The 20,860-nt window shown below is 42.8% G+C and overlaps 1 protein-coding gene across 2 annotated transcripts in view; it reads right to left on the bottom strand.

Annotated features, from left to right (window-relative positions):
- The window catches only part of STAM (signal transducing adaptor molecule), a 35,530-nt gene extending 16,874 nt beyond the window's left edge, over positions 1–18,656 (bottom strand). For both annotated transcript variants that reach the window (XM_082753873.1, XM_082753872.1), the window contains exons 1-4: positions 18,592–18,656; positions 7,620–7,704; positions 251–326; positions 61–156 (exon numbers count right to left, since the gene is read on the bottom strand). In XM_082753873.1, the coding sequence (XP_082609999.1) occupies positions 61–156; positions 251–326; positions 7,620–7,704; positions 18,592–18,631 (297 nt within the window). In that variant the 5' untranslated portion in view covers positions 18,632–18,656. The remainder of the gene's footprint in view (positions 1–60; positions 157–250; positions 327–7,619; positions 7,705–18,591) is intronic.
- Positions 18,657–20,860: the final 2,204 nt, after the last annotated feature.

Consider the following 20,860-nt stretch of genomic DNA (forward strand, 5'->3'; position numbering starts at 1 on the left):
TTACCCCAACTCTCTGATTTAGCTTTTATACGAAACATATAAATCAATGCAATACATTACCTTATTCAATACATTGCTGACTTCACTGGCAAAATCTCTTGAACAGACTTCTAAATGAAAGATTTTACCACAGTTTGATACACATGCTCCCAGAAGCTAAAGAAAGAAGGATCAGAGAGAAAAGTCAGATAAGAGTTTTTGCAATATAGCTTTCTAGGAAGGAAAAACACTACATTAAAAAGTAACCTACTGTTAACGCCTGCATAGCAACATGGGGATCTTTATGGTTCACTCTCTTCATAATAGAACGGAGACAATCCTTAGGCCTAAAGAAACACAAGACAGCTTTAAAATAATGTACTGCAATGAACATTTCCTACTGCACATATGACAACACCAACAGAGTGCAAGCTCTCCTGAATACAAACAGTAAATTATTTAGTAGCTTTAAAGTGCAACATTCAATTAAAAAAAAAAAAATAAATCAACACCATTAGCTGTTCTAGCCATTTTTATCTGTATGATTGCTAGTCTTAGTTATCAAAACCTCTCAATAAACTACATATCCTTTTTTTAGTTGGAGAGAATTACTGTAAGTACTGCAGAAATGCATAAAATTCCTGACAATTAGAGTACTGTAGCTCTCTGTAGTCTGTACACCTTCATTAAATACTTCTTTTTCACTCTAAGAAAAACTCTTATCAGAGAAATCATTATATAAAATATTTGTATATGATTGCAATGTATTTCAAAACTCCATAACAGGATTTTAATGAAAATACTTTTTTGCTACATCAAATTCATATTGTTGCTTTAATTTCTTTTTAACACAGATCTCTTAAATAATCTGGTATCAAAACAAAATCTTTCAGCATCTAAGACATGCAAGTGAATTTACAGTCATCACTTCAACCACCACATGATTTCTTGTGCTTCTCTCCTACCTGCTCCCCAGAGTGTCTTTCCCTGTATGGGTTACTCTCTTTTCCCACTCCAACCTTCTCACACAACAAACACATTGAACTCCTTCAGATATCAGAACTCTGTGTTACTTCCCCCTTCTCCAAGTGAGCTCTACAAAGTGCCCAAGGACACTGAACACTTGCTGCAAGGATTCAGAACTCATACCCCATTGATGACAATACAGCTCAAGAAAGGAATGCTTGCATTTCACTTAAGAAGGAGCAGGGCAGAAGTTGTCACTTTTACATGAACATAACCAAGTTTTTGTACTGTAAATCCCTTCCTTTTCTCCCTCATTTAACATCTCTCTAATTCCCATGTGTCCATTCAAATCACAATGAAAAAAATCTGACTTTTTAAAGTTAGGTTACAATCTCTACTTACATCAGTCTTGTAAGCCTAAATCAATGTAAAATCTTCTCTGGAAATACATATACAATATCATAACTGTCAGCGTTAGTCACTAACACGTAAAACTTCATAAGCAAAAAAGCTGAAATTAAGACTTAAGTGCTGTAGAAGCCTCCTCAGATATTCAATGTTTTAATGTCACAATATAATTTTTATTAGTAACTGAAGTTAAGCAGAGAGCAGTTTCCTACATTTAACTTGTGTCATGCTCATCAATCACCTTCAAGAAAAGTGCTCGGTAAGCTTAGCTTCACTTTCAATTCATCCCAGTCCATACTTAAAAATTAGTCTGAATATTCTATCCCTTTTAGTAGATATACAATCACCTTATGCAATTAATATTTATTTAACGAATTAGGGTGATAATTACCTCCACATACGTTCCCTTAAGATCTACTCCTCCTCCATATTCCACACACATATCTAAGAATATTTGCTTACATACTGATTACCAACACGCCCTTCCTGCATTGTTTTTAATTACCACCGCTATGCTCCTCAGAGTCCGCTTTAATCTACAGGATAACATTTATAAAGAAAATACATAGCAAATAAACAAGTGGGGGGGGGGGGGGGGGGGGGAAGTGTTAGACAAACTGCACAGAAGTTTTAAAGCAGATAAATATAGAATTCATGTTTTACTTTTGTCATCCTAAATAGACATAAAGGGAAAAGGAAATTTAACAATTTGAATGGGATTTTCAGACAGTTTAATGTATTTAAATCCGTGTGTGTCTCAGTTATTTTGTCTCTGGAGATGGTAGAAGGCTGAGCAAGTGTAGGGTATAATTACCATGAGCATACAAGTATTACCTATTGAATAGCCCTAAAAAGATAGCCTTGAAATAGGCAACAGTAGGGAAATAGAAAAAGAGAAGGGTATATTTAAAAGTAAGAGATTTTATGTTTTTCTGAGCATTTATAGCAACTTTGTGTTTTTGTGTTTTTTTTTTTTTTCTTGGAAGCAAAGTCAGTTCTATTGAATTGATATCCAAGAACTAATATGAAACTCAGGTATAAGTTACACCACTGCTTGGCTATACTATATTTGGCAGTGTCTACATTTTACAGAAGTGTCTCTCTCATGTTCAGTAGTACTAATTATAGAAAATGCTGTCACATTGAAAGACTACATATTACTCAGTGTATACCTTCATACAACCAATTATTACTGCAAATGAAGGCTGTAAGATAAGTACTGTCCATTACCTATTAATTATCTGAGACTTCTGCTATGTTCATTTTACCTGAGAAAGAATACATGATAAAACTTTCAGAAATAACTGTGTTTTTAATGTATACATTATTATATAAATAACTGCGTTCATTTATGAGTAGGATAAACAATGTGTTAGAACTGCAAGCAACAAAAATCATGAACAATGGACATTAATTGCTAAGCCAGTATTTATAAAAGTAGGCTACATGTTCAGGAGCTTAGTAGTCCAGGACCAGGACCATTAGTCTACAATGATTTTGTTACGGTAACTCCTTCTGAAAACTAATAAAGTAACAGGAAATCTTCAAAATCAAATGATCTTTCATATATGTCAAATACAACTTCAAAATATATATATATAAAAAAAAAAAACACCTTTCTCATTAATTCATAAAAACTTACAAATACATCCGCAAAGATTTTTGGACTGACCACATTCCCTGTTCCCCTGCGCTGCTCAGGGGAAGGAGGTGGAAGAGGGTGGTTGGGGCGAAGATGTTTTTAGTTTGTATTTAGTTTTTCGCTGCTCTAGCTTGTTAGTAATAGGCAATACATTTCTTTAATGCTGAGTCTGTTCTGCCCACGATGATAACTGTTGAGTGATCTCGCTGTCCTTATCTCAATCCCTGAACCCTTTCCATCAAATTTTCTCCCCCATTCCCTTTGAGGAGTGAGATCAGTTGTGGTGGAGCTCAGCTACTCAGCAAGGTAGAACCACCACACCACGTGTCTCCATTTTCCTCCTTGCTCCATGAGAAACAAGCTAGTCCAAGAGCTTCCTGGTTTCTGTATGACACATACACTGGATGACTAGGGATGACTACGTAAAATGCTACTTACATTGGGTAACTTGAGGGGGTAGGAAAAAAGATAAGAACTGGTTTAGAAGACTATCAAGCATGCAATTTTACTGTTTTCTCTTGTACAAACAAAGGCATGGAAACAACAAAAGGATAACGAGCTAACCAGAACACAGACTCACAGAGGCAGTGATTAAGCCATAAGGACTCAGGACAAAGTTAAACAAGTAGCAACACAGAGAAGCCATTTCTGAATGACAGGTTTTCAATACCCAAATCCCTCTCGATGAACAGACAGCACTGCAAAATGTTTCTATTTTCTTAACCGTTGCTATCTTCACCCAGTCACCAACTTCCTATTTTTTCCATTGCCTCATTGTTATTAACTACCATTCCTAGAGAAAAACTGCAGTAGTTATAGTTTCAAACATAAGTACTGATATGTCTCATTAAGTCAAAACAAAAGGTACAAACTTCTCAAGGCCAAATGCAAACAGATTTGGACTCAAGAACTAGTTAGCAATGAACTAAAACTCACTGAGGAATTAACAGATAGCAAGCAAGACGGGTGCACCTCAAACTAAAACATATTACATTTTTAAAGTTTCCTTTTCTTTCTGTTTAATGAGTAATTCCAGTGTCATAACATTATTTTACTAGGAGCTGATAAACTATAGATTAAGTTGTGTAAGCACTTTGATTGCAAGCCAACAATATGCAGAATGTATAACTTTCCTGTAGTGAGTTGATTTAAAATGCAAGTCAAACACAATCAACAGTTCTAAAATAAACAATTTTCCAAAAACACTGTGTTTTAATCATCTTTTCATGTTGAAAAGGCAGCTTGCTCACTGAACCATTTTGGATACTACCAATGTTCCTAAAAAACGTAACACAAAAATACAATATGCAACTGCAGAACTGGACAACTTACTAAAAAAAATAAATATATACATATATATATATATATATCAGAGATTTTAAAAGCTGTTTTGATTGACTCCAAGTGAGACAAATTCTAGATCACTGTAAGAACCTGATACACAAAACATGCAGAAAGTATCAAGTTAATTCCAATTAAAAAGAGGGAGCTGTGGAGGGGTTCTAACTTGCTAAAGCAGTATTATTTTTTTTTTTTTTGGTTGAATTAAGGGAAGAAAGATAAAAGTGGTTGCTATTTGTGATTTGCTGTACCCAAGGTATGGCAATATAAAAAGTAACAGTAGCACAATTGTATGCATGCAGTTAGCCATTCTGTTACTGGACTGTAACTAATTTATCTTAGGAGAAAATGAAACTTCTTTGCAGCACAACAGGTATCCAGCAACTACCTTGGATGAAAACAAATTGTTAGCATTGTCTGGGACAATGTGCCAGATAACACTATGCAACAAAAAATGCCACTTAATAAATAATACAATCCTTCTAGTCTATTTTGGCTTTTGGTATAAGGTGATTTCTATCTACAGTGTTGCAGGGCATGCAATTTAAAGACTAGTACAAAAGAAAATCCATAAAATAGAGGCTACATAATCTAAACTTCTGCCAAGACCAGACAGTTTGCATCAGACCAGAACCGGTGAAGAAATTAAAACAGATGCCAGTTCTGATGACCAGTATCCCTGCCATAGGAACTTAAATTGCAGAAGAGTTACATACAGTGTAGCATATCTGCCTTAAACTTAATGGGGAATTCTGCCTTGCTTTACCTTGCTGTAGCATGACATAATCCATCAAAACAAAGAAAACACACTATCAGCAAGTTTTAACAGAATCTGATGTTAAGCAATGAGTCAGCTGGCAGCTTATTACAAGCAGGGTAAGTATTACAAAGGTTAAAGTCACAGCCAGTATAAAACTACTGTTGTTTCGTTCTGTTTTTAAAATCACTGCAGAAATTCCAGCTGTCGTGGAGACATCTAGCTGTATGTTGCCAGAAGATTTGTCTGTACTCCCAAGCAGCTGTCTCTTGCAGCCAAACACATTTGAGCACTGCTCAGGGTAAGTCACTGTGAGGCTAAATCTTGCCTACGCAAAAGCTTTCAGTGATGAACTAGAGTACTGAAACCTTCAATAATAATATTATTGTTACAGGCTCAGCAGCAACACACACACAGCAGAAATACAGTTTTACATATAGGGACTAACAGCATTATTAATAACTTACCAGCTGTTTGTTATCCTAACCGGAGTGATACACAACAGCACAGCAGTCTCAATACACCATGCTATTTATAAACACTCCTCTAGAGACCATCTCTAATCCCAAGGAATAAGCTTATTTCCGAACCTGTCCTTCGGAACAAAAATCCCAGGTGGGAATTTGCTGTCTGACATCCTGTACTGTTTCCCACAGTCTTACAAGGCAGTCCGAGTCCTCCTGAAAGAAGCCTTTCTCTAAACAGCAGCAACGGCACCACTCTCTTTTTGATGCCATTCCTTATGTGAATTATTTCAGAGAATGCTTGGGGGGGATGTATTTAATACATGTCCAAAATCTGAATACAGCGTAAAAACAATATTTCAGTGTATCTATCACGTTTTTATTCAGTGTTGTATTTTTATTTGCTATCTCAACTCACATTTTAGCTTTTCATGTCCAAGAAATGAGGCCACACATAAAGTCTATGAGAAAGTTCATTAAATAATTAATAATGGAAGCATTAATGGCCTGTATCAAGGTGGGTTTCATTCAATAGCACATTTTCAAAATGAACAGTTAATAAAGCCCTGATGTCATAAAACGGCTTCTCAAAACAAAAACACAGCCTCATTTCTGTGACAAAGAGGGGGCAGCAGATGCTTTCTATTTTGGTTCTAGCAAAGCTTCTACACTGTCTTATAGTCTCCTTATCACTCAACTGGTGAAATATTGGTTGGATGGAAGGGTGATAAGGTGGGCGGAAAGCTGGCTGGACTGCTAAGATCAAAGAGCTATCACCAGTAGTGCAAATTCCAGCTCTTGGGACCAGTACTGCTAAATGTACTGCTCTAATGACCTAGATAATGGGAGGCAGCGCACTCTCAGCAACTTTGCTGACCAGTTGGAAGAAGCAGTCAATACACTGGAGAGCTGCGGGCTAACTACAGGGATCTTACTGTCTAGTAAGAGTCTCCTTACTGTCTAGTAAGGAGAAACTGTCTGGAGAAATGGGCAGACCTCATTAAATTCAGCAAGAGAAAAGCAAGGTGTTACATTTGGGGTAGGCAGCACTAGCCTGCCACCAAGAAAGCAGCTCCACAGGAAAGGATTGGCAGGTCCTAGTTGGTGACAGCAGTCAGCAGAGCAGCCTGACTGAAAAGATAACCAGCCACATCCTGGGCCACAGTATAACATCATAGCCAGCAGGCCAGGGAAGAGATCCATCCCCTCGTTCAGCACTTGTGAGACTGCAGCTGGAGTTTGCCTGGTTTGGGGTTCTCCAGCACAAGGAGGATATTGACACGCCACAGCAAGTCCAGTGGAGTGCTGCCAAGACAGTTAGAGGAGAGTCACGTACAAGGAGACATGGAGATCTGGGCTTAGTTTTGAGAAGGGCAGGCTAAAAGGGGACCTTATTGCTTTCTTCAACTCCTTAAACAGAGAACACAGAGAAGATGAAGCCTGAGTCTTCTGAGAGCTGTGGTCACAGGGCACGATGCAGCAAACAAGTAGGAACAAGGAAAATTGCAATCAGATGGCAGGTTTATTTATTCACTTGCTTACTATGAGGATAGTTAAATACTGAAATGGGTTGCCCACATAGGTTGTGGAAACTCTGTCCCTGGAAGCATTCAAGGCTCGGCACGGTCCAGAGCAACCTGATCTAATTAGACTTGTTTCAAGCAGGGGGGTGGACTAGATGACCTCTGGAGGTCACTTCCAAGCCAGATTATGGTTCTACACGAAAACCCCTAATGATGTCTCCTGGATTTACACTGACACTGCTAAAACATATCAGCTTGGTTATTCTGTTACACCAATGAAAAACTGCTGTATGTAATTCCTAATTTTAACAGATCAGTTAGTATCTCCAAAGGAAGAACTGTAATTATTTGGGCAGAAAATCTCTATGTTTTCCTCTTCCTTGTAGTACTTACTTACCAGAGTAGATTTAAATTAAGTTAAACCGAGATGTTTCAAAAGTCTTTACAAGATAACTAAGTTTTCATTCCTCTCATCTGAATATAAGAAAGACTGATACAACAAAATTAAAGTCTATGAGATAATTTCTGAACTCACTTACCCTGTGCGCGACTGTCCAACTTTATCACAAATGTCTAAAATGAGGCCCCAGTCCTCCGCAGTGTTCATCTCACTGGTTGCTTTCTCTGATAAATAAAGCATAAGTAAATCAAAATACAATTCTTATTATATTTAAAAATATAACAATTTAACAAAATTGGCAATAAAGATGTTGCAACATTATCTCTGTATACTGCTAAATGCATTAATATATTTAATAAATTCATACATTAAAACTGTCATACCTAATTCTGTTTACTTTTCAAATGCTCACTTGCAGCCCTAAAGTTATATGAATAAGCAAATTAATATACATATTTTGTCCACACAATAAATATATACCCAGAATATATATACAAAAGGGTATCAGCTATCAACAGATTTACTTGGGGGGTGGGAGAGGGAAGTGAGCATTTGGAAATGTTAAGTTTAATACGACAGGAATACTCCAAGTATTAATTCATTGTTAGCAGAGTCAGACATAACAGCATTTACCCCATTGTCAGACACTAAGTTGCTGTGTCTTGCATTTGCTTCATACGTATTTTCTCCTTTCTCCTCAATAAGGAGGCTTCAACAATTCATTAATAGTCACTAAACTTTTATCTCCCCATTCTCGTCTCTGCTTTGGTGATATATTCCACCTTCGCTTTTCAGCTACAGACTGCTAAACTAAAGCTGATTTGACAGAAGCCACTGGGACTCCTTCTTCCAAACCTTCTGAACAGGACAAGAACAGTCCCTGCTGAAAAGTTAAGAAATAAAGAGGGTAGGTAGAAAGAAAAATCAAATAACAAAAATAAGAAAAACCCTGAGCAGACAACATGCTAACATATGGCACTAAGAAACACCAGCAGATCAACTGACAACTTCTTTTTTTTTTTTTGGTCTGCTGATGTTCTAAATCACACTTAGGGCTAGCACAACTAACAGAGAAATTCTTGGGTTTTAAATCTTAGTCATAAAGAAGACAGAATGGTGGAACCCAGACATCAAGCGAAATAAGAATGCCAAAACATGACCACAGAGCAATGAGGCTGCACCCCGTTTATATCAATGAGCATTGTTCCATTACCTGAGAATTTCAATTCTGGTTTTGAGGATACCTTATAACATACAAGTAAATGAGATACTAAATAAAGCCGAGGAGAAAAACAGACTGCAGACAGCTGGTCAGCACAGTCCGGAGCCAAGCTAGACAAACCGCACGGAGGCAGTTTAGTTCCAGGATTCCCCTGTTGAAGTTCGTTGCCAGTTTTGCTGGAGCTGGACCAGCTCCATTCAAAGTGTGTCTACACAGCGCCCTGCAGAGCCCTAACGTGCAGCCAGGCTTAGAGCTCACGTGCAGCCTCGCACACCCACACAGTTCACCCCTGCCCCATGCTGTCCTTCAGCCAGGGCATCCTTCAACAGTCAGAGGGCTGAGAAATCCCATGGAACTGAAATTTGGGGCTCTTTCCTTGTTGCCAGAAGTACTGTCTGTTATGAAGATTAATGTAATTCATCTTTCTTCACAACATCAGAGAGAATCAGCGTGGCAAACTAAGATGTAAAGAAATGGATGCTGTAAGGTCTCCCTGGAGCCTTCTATTCCACAGGCTGAACACCCCCAGCTCCCTCAGCCTGTCTTCACCAGAGAGGTGCTCCAGCCTCTTGATAATCCTCATGGCTTCTTCTGGACTCACTCCAACAGCTCCATGCCTTTCTTGTGCTGGGGCATGAGAGCTGAATGCAGGGCTCCAGGTGGGGTCTCACAAGAGCAGAGCAGAGGGGCAGAATCCCCTCCCTCTCCCTGGCCACACTGCTTCTGATGCAGCCCAGGACACAGTTGGCTTTCTGGGCTGCAAGCACACATTGCCAGCTCACGTTGAGCTTCTCATCAACCAACACCCCCAGGTCCTTCTCCTCAGGGCTGCTCTCAATCCATTCTCCACCCAGCCTGTATTTGAGCCGGGGATTGCCCCAGCCCAGGTGCAGAGCCTTGCACTTGGCCTTGTTGAACCCCATGAGGTTCGCACAGGCCCACCTCTCAGGCCTGCCCAGCTCCCTCTGGATGCCATCCCTTCCCTCCTGCGTGTCAACCCCACCACACAGCTTGGTGCCATTGGCAAACGTGCTGAGGGTGCAGTCGATCCCACTGTCCACCACACTGACAAAGATGCTGTACAGCGCTGGTCCCAGTCCCAACCCCTGAGGAGCACCACTCATTACTGACCTCCACCTGGGCATCGAGCCACTGACTGTAATTGTTTGAATGCAACCACCCAGCCAATTCCTTGCCCACCAAGCGGTCCACCCATCAAGTCCATATCTCTCCAACTTAGAGACAAGGATATCACGTGGGACAGTGTCAAATGCTTTGCACAAGTCCAGGTAGATGATGTCAGTCTCCCTTCCCCTATCCGCCAGTGCTGTAACCCCATCGCAGAAGGCCACCAGATCTGTCAGGCATGGTCTGCCCTTAGTGAAGCCGTGTTGGCTGTCACCAGTCCCCTCCTTGTTTTCCATGTGCCTTAGCAAAGCTTCTAGGAGGATCTGTTCCATGATCTTGCTGGGCACAGAGGTGAGACTGACTGGCCTGGAGTTCCCCAGGTCCCCCTTTTTTCCCCTTTTTGAAAATGGGGATTACGCTTCCCCTCTTCCAGTCAGTGGGAACTTCACCAGACTGCCACGACTTCTCCAATATGATGGGCAGTGGCTTAACAGCTACATCCACCAGTTCCTTTAGGACCTACAGATGTATCTCGTCAGGTCCCAGGGATTTGTGCACCTTCAGGTTCCTTAGATGGTCAAATACCACCAAACCGTGTTTTATGCCAATTTAAATAGCTTGGCTAAAACTAGAGATAAGATGGTGGTTAATGAAAACCCTAATCCACATCCACCTCACCAATTACAACCTTCACTTTAATTCTCAAATGGAATATCTTGCAGCTTTACCCATGAATACAATTACAAGTGTTCTACCACAGCTACATTTCTTCTTGAAAGTTGAACTTAGTCCTGTCTAAAAACTGCCATTTGCTTGCAAGTCCTCCCCACCTCCTGGTATTAGACAGACATTTCCTCCATCACCAAACACTGAGTAGTTTCTTACCTTATTTCAGTCTGAAACCCGGTTTCTGTGTGCTCTCTGTCTTCTCTAGTAATAAGCACCTCTTACTTCCCTTGGATAAAAATCAATCGTAGGACATGAGCAAAGTTTTCTGCCTCTAAAGGTTCAGTTAAATTCTGACTCCAAGGAGGGCAGTCAGAAGTTACTGGCACAGCGTGAGCGTTAGCAGTACAGTAGCTGACAGGGACTGCCCACAAAAAAGGCCAGTGCCTCTGTCAGAGCATTAGCGAGCAGCTATCACCTTTCACCACGCTGGCAGCAGGAGCAACAGAGACGCTTTGACGAAATTGCTATGTTGCATCAGTGTTTTGTAGGCAAAATTACAACTCAGGGCTACTTAAGTTAAATTACTTACATTATCATCACTTTAAATCCACGAACACTCTCTCCTCCAACACGAGGCAGGCATTTGCAGCCAAAAAATCCTTCACGTTCGTTCATTCAGCATTTCCTTACTCTGACTAACAGCTGGCACCCCACCCGTCTTCAGGTACAGCTGGCACGTCACTATCTTAGCACCAAAATGGACTAAAATGGAGGTGAAAACACAGATCTCAAGTCTTAAGGTAGCTTAATACAGGAGACAGAAGATAACCTCAAGTTAAACTTTGAAATGTTCTTCATCCTCCATCTCTGATCAAAAATAATTCTGTTACAGCAATATTAATGTTTACCTCCGACTCCCTGAGTGCACCTCATCACTGCTACAAAATCTTATTTGGCTTGCTGAGTACCAACACGAGATCAGGGAACATTTCAGGCTTTACTAAACAACTTTTAAAGGCAGCACTGGCTCCTGCATGGAATCAGTGCTCTTTTAGACTTATTCATGCTATTTCAAATGCAAAGGAAAACAGAACTACAAGACACAGAGGCATGCCTTACCAGGCTTTGTCTCTAGTTTTCCAGCACAGCTCTCTCCCACAAAGTTGTCTCACTAATGACGGAAACGCTCAAGGTTTTGTGTGTTTTGTTTTTTGTTTTTTTTTTCTAGCATAAGCAAGGCCTACAAATTAATGTACCAACTTCAACCTCTGCAACACTGCACCATCCTTTGTTGCCTCAGATTTTAATTGTTAGTTTCTAAATTTTACAGCATTGCTTTCTTTATCTGTCTCCATTGCAAGCTCTCAACTTTCACCTCTAAAAAGTGGCAAAAGTTGCTGTTTCAGAGGAAAGGGATACTTAGACCTATGGCTTCTTTGGACAATAACCAAAATTCTGCATAATATAAGAATGCCTTTCTACATAGCTTCTAATAAAACAAAAGAAACACATACAAAAGTACCATCACAATTTTCAGCCAGTTGGAAAGACACTGGGCGTGAAATCAGTAGTCTTCTCCCTTTGCATTTCATCTGTCCTCATACAACCTATCACACCAAGTAAGACCAATTCCATCTTGCCCCAAATTCAGTCTCTAATATACAATACAACTAAAGAAAGAGAAGCCTAGGAAAACACAGAAAAAGACTAAGGTAAGCATTAGTTGTACTTCCCTACAACACACCTGGAAAGAACCCCCCAGAAAGGTGACAGGATTGCTGACGTGCATCTACACCAACACACACAGCATGGACAAGAAGCTGGAGGAGCTGGAAGCTGTTGTGCAGCAGGAAAACTACGACAGCTCCATCACCAGCACATGGTGGGATAGCTCGCACAGCTGAAGCACGGCACTGGGAGGCTACAAACTCCTCAGAAGGGACAGGCTAGGAAGGAGAGGTGGGAGGTGGCCTCTTTGGATTGACTAGAGCTTAGTAATGGCAACAAGAAGGTTGAGCGTTCATGTGTAGGAATCAGGGAGGAGACCGACGAGGCAGATGTCATTGTGGGAGTCTGTTAGAGACCACCCAACCTGGCTGAAGAGGCAGACAAAACATTCTAGAAGCAGCTGGGAGAAGCCTTGCAATCACTAGCCCTTGTTCTTGTGTTCTTCAACTTACCAGACGCCTGCTGGAAATACAACCCAGTGGAGAGGAAACAGTCTAGGAGGTTTGTACAGTGTGTGGAAGACAACTTCCTGACCCAGATGGTAAGTTAGCCATTGAGGGATGGTGCCCAGCTGGGACTTTTGCTCGTAAACAAGAACACAGGCTAGTGATTGTGAGAGTTCTCCCAGCTGCTGATGAATATTTCATCTGCAATTTATCAGCAGTCCAGGCTATCAGGGAGGTCCCAGTCAACTGGTAGCTAGCAAACGTGACAGCCATATACAAGAAGGGCTGGAAGGAGGACCCAGGGAACTACGGGCCTGTCAGGCTGACCTCAGTGCTGGGGAAGCTTGTGGAGCAGATTATCCTGAGTGCCATCACGCAGCACTTGCGGGACAACCAGGTGATCAGGCACAGTCAGCACGGGTTTACGAAAGGCAGGTCCTGCTTGACAAACTGGACGAGGAACCTGTCCTTCTATGACAAGGTGGCACGCTTAGTAGATGAGGGAAAGGCTGTGGATGTTCCCTACCTACACTACAGCAAGGCTTTTGACAGAAAAGGACCTGAAGGTACTGGTCAACAGCCAGCTGAATATGAGCCAGCAGTGTGTCCAGCATCCTGGCTTGTACCAGGAATAGTGCAGCCAGCAGGAGCAGGGAGGTGATCATCCCCCTGTGCTCTGCTCTGGTGAGGCTGCACCTCGAGTGCTGTTTTCAGCTTTGGGCCCCTCGCTACAAGGAGGACATGGAGGTGCTCAAATGTGTCCAGAGAAGGGCTACAAAGCTGGTGAGGGGTCTGGAACACAAGTTCTGTGAGGAGTGGTTGAGGGAACTGGGGTTATTTAGCCTGGAAAAAAGGAGGCTCAGGGGAGATCTTACGGCTCTCTACACCTGCTGCAAATGAGGTTGTAACAGAGCAGGGGTCAGTCTCTTCTCCCAGACAACTATCAAAAGGAAATGCCATGTTGTGCCATGTGAGGTTTAGGCTGGATATGAGGAAACATTTCGTCACTGAGAAGTTGATGAGGCATTGGAGCAGGCTGCCCCGTGAGGTTGTTGAGTCACCATCCCTGGAATTATTCAGAAGACATGTAGGTGTGGTGCTTAGGGACATGGTTTAGTGGCAGTCTTGGCAGTGCTAGGCTGGACTTGACAATCCTGGAGGTCTTTTCCAACCTGAATGATTTTATGATTGTATAATCTCACCATGTCTGAGGCAGCCTCATCAACACAAACACCACTCAGCTCAGCGAGCTGCACAGAACGAAGACAGAAGGATTAAAGATCTGGTAAGAACGCTGAAAACAAAGTAAGACAAGCTGGGCAAAAATAGAGATTTTATGCAAACCATAACAAATCCACAGAACTTAAACAACCTTTCACCCAGAACTACCACAACAGAGCAGGAAGGTGAGCACATCAGAGAGAGATGGTAACGATGGCGACGACTCCACAACCAGGGTGCATCACAGGGAAGTAACACAAACAAATGGTGCCAGGAACTATTTGCAGAGCCCCACAAATCAAGCCATAGTAGAAGTGGCATTTCAGAAAGATCAGCACGAGACATTACTATCCACAGCAAATATATAGTGTTATTTTTATCAGCTAGAGGAACAGATTTTACATACTACTTTGATTATTTGCATGTTGATGTTATAATGTATGTTGCCACACCTGAAATGAAGGGAAGCACTTAAAGTGACAGCTCTTCCCTGGGAGGAAATAAAAAGAATTGCCAGTAAAGTACAGCTACAACAACTCCTTTGCCTAGGGAATGTGAGTTGTTGGCTTCAAATTTGCCTAGCTCAACTCAGAGTCTGGTGATTCATTTGCAAAAAGTGTGACACTAAAAAAAAAAATTTTGGCTATTCTACAGAAGAAATATTTATTTCACTCATCTGGAGCCTGTCAGCATTGCCATTTTTCATTGAGAATGTACACCAAAGTGAGAAATCCTTGTTCTTTAGAAACATTTATAAATAACTGGAGAGGGGCTGGCTACACCTCCTTTCCCACACATTTTCTGCTTAGCTCACAGTTAATATCCTTCTCCCTAAAACAATGCTGAGAAAAGCAGTAGGCCAACTTGAGCAGAACAAGTGCCAGTCTCCTGACAATCTGAACCACTCCTTGGAAAGTCATCCTTCCTTGCAGCCAGAGGTAAGTTGCCTCACTCTGCATTCTCCAGAATTCTTCAGGGTCAAGAGTCTCCTCGGCAACAATTTGCCCTCCTTTTGGCAAACAGAAAAGCCCAGCTTACAGAAAGGCACAGTTGGGTGGTTTTGAAGACTACGAAATGGGATAAATCTAAAGACTATCCAGATTAAAGAACAACAGTATTTTATTATGAGAAATTGCACAATGCGACTTGAGGTCAAAGCAGTTCTTACACCCTAATGTAAGAAACTGTATGCAGTGGTAATTTAACTTACTTACTGTACCTACATATGACTGAACACAGTCATACGCAATCCATGCATATTATTACATTTCTAAGAGTTGTAATAGTAAAATGGTCAATAAATACCATAGTTGATGAAAATGTAGGAAAAACAATGACATCAGTTTGACAGTACATTACTAAACTACCTGCTTAATTTTCTATTGGTGTAAATATTAAGCCTGAATCCTTCCTTTGTTCCCACTCCTGTGATGCCTCAAACCAGTACACCAGCTACAAGGCGAACAAGAATGACATGCAAAGCAAATGCAGGACATGCCTCCATTCCTTGCTGTGGGTAAGGGAGAAAAATCATTCAGAAGAGTTGCATCATTTGGCATTCTGGACATTGCTGAATGACGGATCAACTTCAAAAAGTTTTTATTTTAATTCCTTTCAAAATTAAAAGTAAACATCTCCCCTTTAAATTGGGTGATTTTTAACAACTCATACCAGAATTTGTATTTATTATAGCCTATAAAATTTCAGAAATATATTGAAATAGTAAGTTTATGCCACAGAGTAAAAAACTCTTCCAATTCTCTGCTTACAACATAGATTAAGTTTACAATGCTTAATGCCAAGTTAGAGTTAAATATGCACAGCATTAAGTCCAGCGTTACCGGCTGTATTCTCAAGACAGCATCTAAATAACACTTGAGAACTGCTTCAGCAGTGAGTTCTTCATCACACCCAGCCTAACCACTGCTACCTTACCAATGAGCCTGGCATGACAGACTAGCAGACAGTCTTTTGGTTCATCAAGCACGTTACATCGTTACCTTGCCTGCAAACTTACAGATAAACCCCCACTTCTCAGGAACAATTCTCTGCAAAAGATGTTATGACTGAGGTTATGAAACATGGCAGAAATGGACTTCATGTTAAACTACAAGTACATCATCAATTCGAAACCATCATTTGGAGAATTAACTATATCTTAACTCTTAACTATATCCTCAACAGTTCAGTATCTTGAAGGATTTTCTTATTTCGTATTTCAGCATTATGTTCCTTACATGGACACACTGTCAAAGTTTTCCACAGCTGATTGTGAAAACCCACACCAACTTACGTCACCATTGATTAGCATCCCTTCATGTTGAAATATTCCTAAATACGGTAAAAAGAGGATTGAGAAAACAGAAGTATTGGGACTCCTTGAGGATGACAATGACCTATCTCCTGAAATCTAGAGGCAGCTTAAACTAATATTTTAAAATGTTTAACAGTAGTCATTAACATTGTTTTGACTAAAGAAGTGCACCCCTCAAAATCTGTGTACAAAGCTGACTCCAAGTGGTACACTATTCCAGATGACCAAGCTGCACAGCATGAGCACGCTAACAGGATTAGGCAGATGCTAATGACCAGAGAGAAAAACTGAGAAATTTCTCCTCCTGAGCTTAGAGACGCTTATGCTCCTCAAAATAATGGCAAACAAGTTAGTCCCAGATGCATTCACTGCAATCCATCATCCAAAATGATTCCGAAGTCATTTCCAACCATTACACAGCACTAATTAGCTGTCCAGGAGGCAAGAATTCACAGCTACCCCAGCAACACTATCAACTAGACCGATGCCCAGCTTTGTATGAAACTAAGACCAGCTTTTGACTGCTTTCCTACTTCGGGAATCTGATTTTCAAAATAAAACGTTCTTGCTGAGCAGGAGCAAAAGCAGAGCACTCAACTTTCCTTCTGAGAAAAGAACTGTAAAGTAACACTACTGCTTGACAACTTTGGGAAGTTTCCCGAGAACACGAGAGCTTACTCTCCAGCTGACGTTATCTTACGAAGCCTGCCAAGAAGTTCATCCAGATAATAGCGCATTCCCAAGAGGCCTCGGGGAAGAAGGGCCTGGGGACACTTTCCTGGAGACTTCACCATTGCTGCCTCCATGGCACAAATCCAGTTAAGCGATGGATAAAGGCAGCAAGTAGCTCTGCCACCAACTCCACTGTCTGCTGCTTCTTTGCTCTCCCTCAGGGCACTATGAAAGGGGGCCCACACAAAGAAGCTGGATTTATTGCCTGGGGAAAAGCAGCCCATAGCCTTCTACCTGCTTTTCCAAGAACAATTTGAAAGTAAGCGGTTATTTACTAGTGTTCATACAATACACAGAATAAAGCTTTTGAAAAATATCTACTGGAGTCTGTACTAGGCTGTCACAGCAGGTAAGGTGTTGGTGGCATCCCCTGTCCTCAAAAATAGCAAATAGCCCACTGAAGTACCAGTTGGGCACTACTACTCCACATTGTTAAACCTACAGTGCTGACAAACGTATCTATCAGCCTCAGCTCTCTGTAAACTCCCTCAAGCAGCCTGATCTTCACCACTGCTAGACAGCTGCCTTAAGAAGAAAACAAGCACTTTCCAGAACCTCGGCTATCAGTTTTTAATCTTATTAGTTCAAATAATTCTCACAGATATCGCCGATGTTTCAGTCCTCTAACAGTCCACAGAAAATTGGCAAGCAGTGCAATGTCTTCTTTGTTTTCAGCTGCCAAATTATGCTACAGGACAGTGAAACAGTGAGGAAAAGATATTTACTGCTCTTCAGAATATAGAATTGTTGGCTTTGCCATCAAGAAAATTACAAATTAAAGGGCAGCCTTCACCAGAAAAGACCGTGGCACACTTAATTATTCAACATGGGAAGAAACGGAGCTACGCCTCATTAAGATGCAACAGATTAACGAATCCTGATAACACACACACCGAGTCCGGGTAACACTCGCTTGTTTATGCGCTAACCCCTTCCCCCAGAGAAAAATACCTACTTTCCAAGCAGTTTTGAGTTGGTTTTTTTTTTTTTTTTTTTTTGAAGGCCTGAAGTAACCGAATCAGAGCCCTGGCTTCTGCAGTTGGGTAAACCGTCAGAAACAAACGGTGCATTTGTAGCTGAGAGGGGCAGCAAATGTAAGGTTAATGAAGAGAGGTGTTCCCAGAAACATCGGCCGTGTCACTCTGCTGTGGGGAGGTAACAGGGGAGCTGGGTGCTGGTCCAAATAGGAGAAGAAGTCAGCCCGTATCCTGCTGTATCACTCGGAATTACACCGATGGCAGCAGCAGGTACGAGCGGAGCCTTCTTACACAACCAGCCGTGCCAATTTTCGGGCTGCCTACGTGTGTTGTTTTGCCTCGGGTTGGGCCACACGAGCAGGCAGCGGGATTTCACCCCCCCACCCCCCCCCCCAAACCGTGCAGCCTGGCCCTGAAACCAGCCAGGTGGGGCTGAGACCTGCCCACAGCCCAGGCTGCACCCACCCAGAGGGGGCTTCGTGTTCAGGCAGCGGAGCCCAACCCGGGGCAGGGCGAGCTCCAGCCTCGGCCCCGCACCCCCCCCAGGAACCTCCCGAGGCCGGGCAGGGCCCGCAGCCACCGGGGCCAGGCCGCAGCGGGAGGGCCGGGGAGGCGGAGAGGAAGCAGGAGGGGAGAGCCCCGGCGGGGAGGGGGCTCCCGGGGCCGCCACTCACCCACATCCTGGTCGAAGGGGTTGGTGGCGAAGAGCGGCATGGCGGGGCGCGGCGACCGAGCCACGGGCCCGCGGCTCCTTCCTCCTCCTCCTCCTCCTCCTCCTCCTCGTCCCGCCCTGGGTCGCCCCGGCCGCCGCCGCCTCCTCCCCGCAGGCCCGGCCCCGCTCCCTCCCCGCTCAGCACGCCGGGAAAGCGGGGCCGGCCCCGCCGCCGCCGCCACCGCCCGGCCCCGGGCTCCCCCCGCCCCGCCCCGCCGAGCCCGGCCCGGCCCCGGGGCCCCGTCACACGCCAAGGGGTGGCCCCAAGGGGCTCGCAGGGAGCTCGTTGTCCCGGGCTGGCGGTGGTTTAAGGGCTCGGGGGTGACTGGGGAGCAGGCTGAGGTCGAAAAAGAAAAGGGCTGACGGCCGAGCTGGAGGCATCAGAAAGTGATGGAGGGGATGTGGGGGGCGCTGAGGTGGGCTGGAGCAGCTCTCCCTAAAGACAGGCTGAGGGAGGTGGGGGTGTTGGAGAAAAGAAGGCTCTGGGAGACCTTATAGCGGCCTTCCAGTGCTTAATGGGGTCTTATAAAAAGAATGAAGAAGGACTCTTTACTCGGGTAGATAATGATAGGAAAAGGAGGAATAATCTTGAACTAAAAGAGGTTAGATTTAGACTCAATGTTATGAGGAAATTCTTCACTCAGGGGGTGGTGAGGCCCTGGCACAGGCTGCCCAGAGAAGCTGTGGATGCCCCATCCCTGGAGGTGCTCAAGGCCAGGCTGGATGGGGCTTTGGGCAACCTGGTCTGGTGGGAGGTGTCCCTGCCCATGGCAGGGGGTTGGGGCTGGGTGATCTTTAATTTCCCTTCCAACCCAAACCATTCGATGATTCTAATATTGTCACGTGACAAAAAATGGCAAAGGTACGGCTAATGTTCGCAGCACAGAAACACTAGACGAAATCAATAGCCCTAACTATGCTCAATAATGAATGTAATTGCATGCATTAGGCAGGCTTTTGCCACATTAGATGAAAACTCCACACCAAGCCTTTTCCCATAGGGTTTTACATTCATCAGGCGCTACTTGTTTTCATTTTTCCAGGACCTCAAGTTCAGTTCCTTTCGCTATCCACAAAGCCTGATGCAGGTCAGCATTGATCTACTGCTCAGGACAGACTCCTTTTAAGGAATCTAGTATTCTCTTTTTAGATTCTGCCTCAATTTAATGACATCTGCTAGGTATTCCCAGAGGACGCTTTACCTCCTCGCTATTCATCATCCCCCACTATGTTCACAAAAGACATATGGCAGATGTTCTCGGAGCCTGCTTTATCCCCTCCTTTTTCATCCCTTCCTTCTGATGGGTTTCAAAATGAATTGTAAGAATCCTTTTTAAAACAGTCAGAGCCTTTATACCTTTTTTTTCTTTTCTTTAGTAAGAGCAAACACAAGATGTGGGGAATTTGGCTTTTAGACCCTCTTCAGCCTGAGTGGATTCCAGCCCAGCATTACTTCCCAGGCAACATCCCATTCAACATTATGAAAAAGGTAGCCCATACTCAGGGAGCATCTTAAGGCTTTATAATTATGGCTAGTATTTTTTTTTCTGTAATTATTATTTTTTTCTGTTGGACACAGCGTAAAGTACAAGACTCCTCTGAATGCTCAATACTACAAAGAATCTCCCTCTTCTCCCCATCCCATGGCTCTAGCACTCCTATTGCACAACACTGGACGATGGTTAGAGCACTCTCCCATGAAGCGTGGGTTTTGCCCTCTCAGACAGAGATGGTTATGGAAACCAGCTTTACCACTTTATGTGTAAGTACTGTAAGGAACATGCTATTAAAAGGGTGTGTTAAGCTTCCCTTATTTTATGTAGTTCAAAATGTGTGTATTATTTCCTACTGTATTTGAAATGGGACTCGTGCTGCCCAAGCTAGCTATCTAAAAGTAAGGAATCTTGTCCAAGGGTACAGTGTCAAATTGCATCTAATTTCAGGGTAACTACAGCTGATACAGACTGCAGCAACACTGCACTCCCCATGCCCACGGCTATGTGCTGCCATCACATTTCTTGCTTTAGATTTGGAATTTGATCCAATTCATTTGTGGCTGCACAATCAGCTGATCCAACTGAAAACTACCTCACTGCAGAAAAGTTCCCTGTTGGATCATGTCACTCATCTTCCTCACCTTGTAATTAGATCCCGTGCAAGGGAAGAGCTGGGAAGGAGTTGCTGGGGACTGTACACCAGCTTCACCAAACTGGATCAAGAAAAACAGGCAC

The sequence above is a fragment of the Aythya marila genome, assembly GCF_965140915.1.
Source record: "Aythya marila genome assembly, chromosome: 2".
Classification (NCBI taxonomy): domain Eukaryota; kingdom Metazoa; phylum Chordata; class Aves; order Anseriformes; family Anatidae; genus Aythya; species Aythya marila.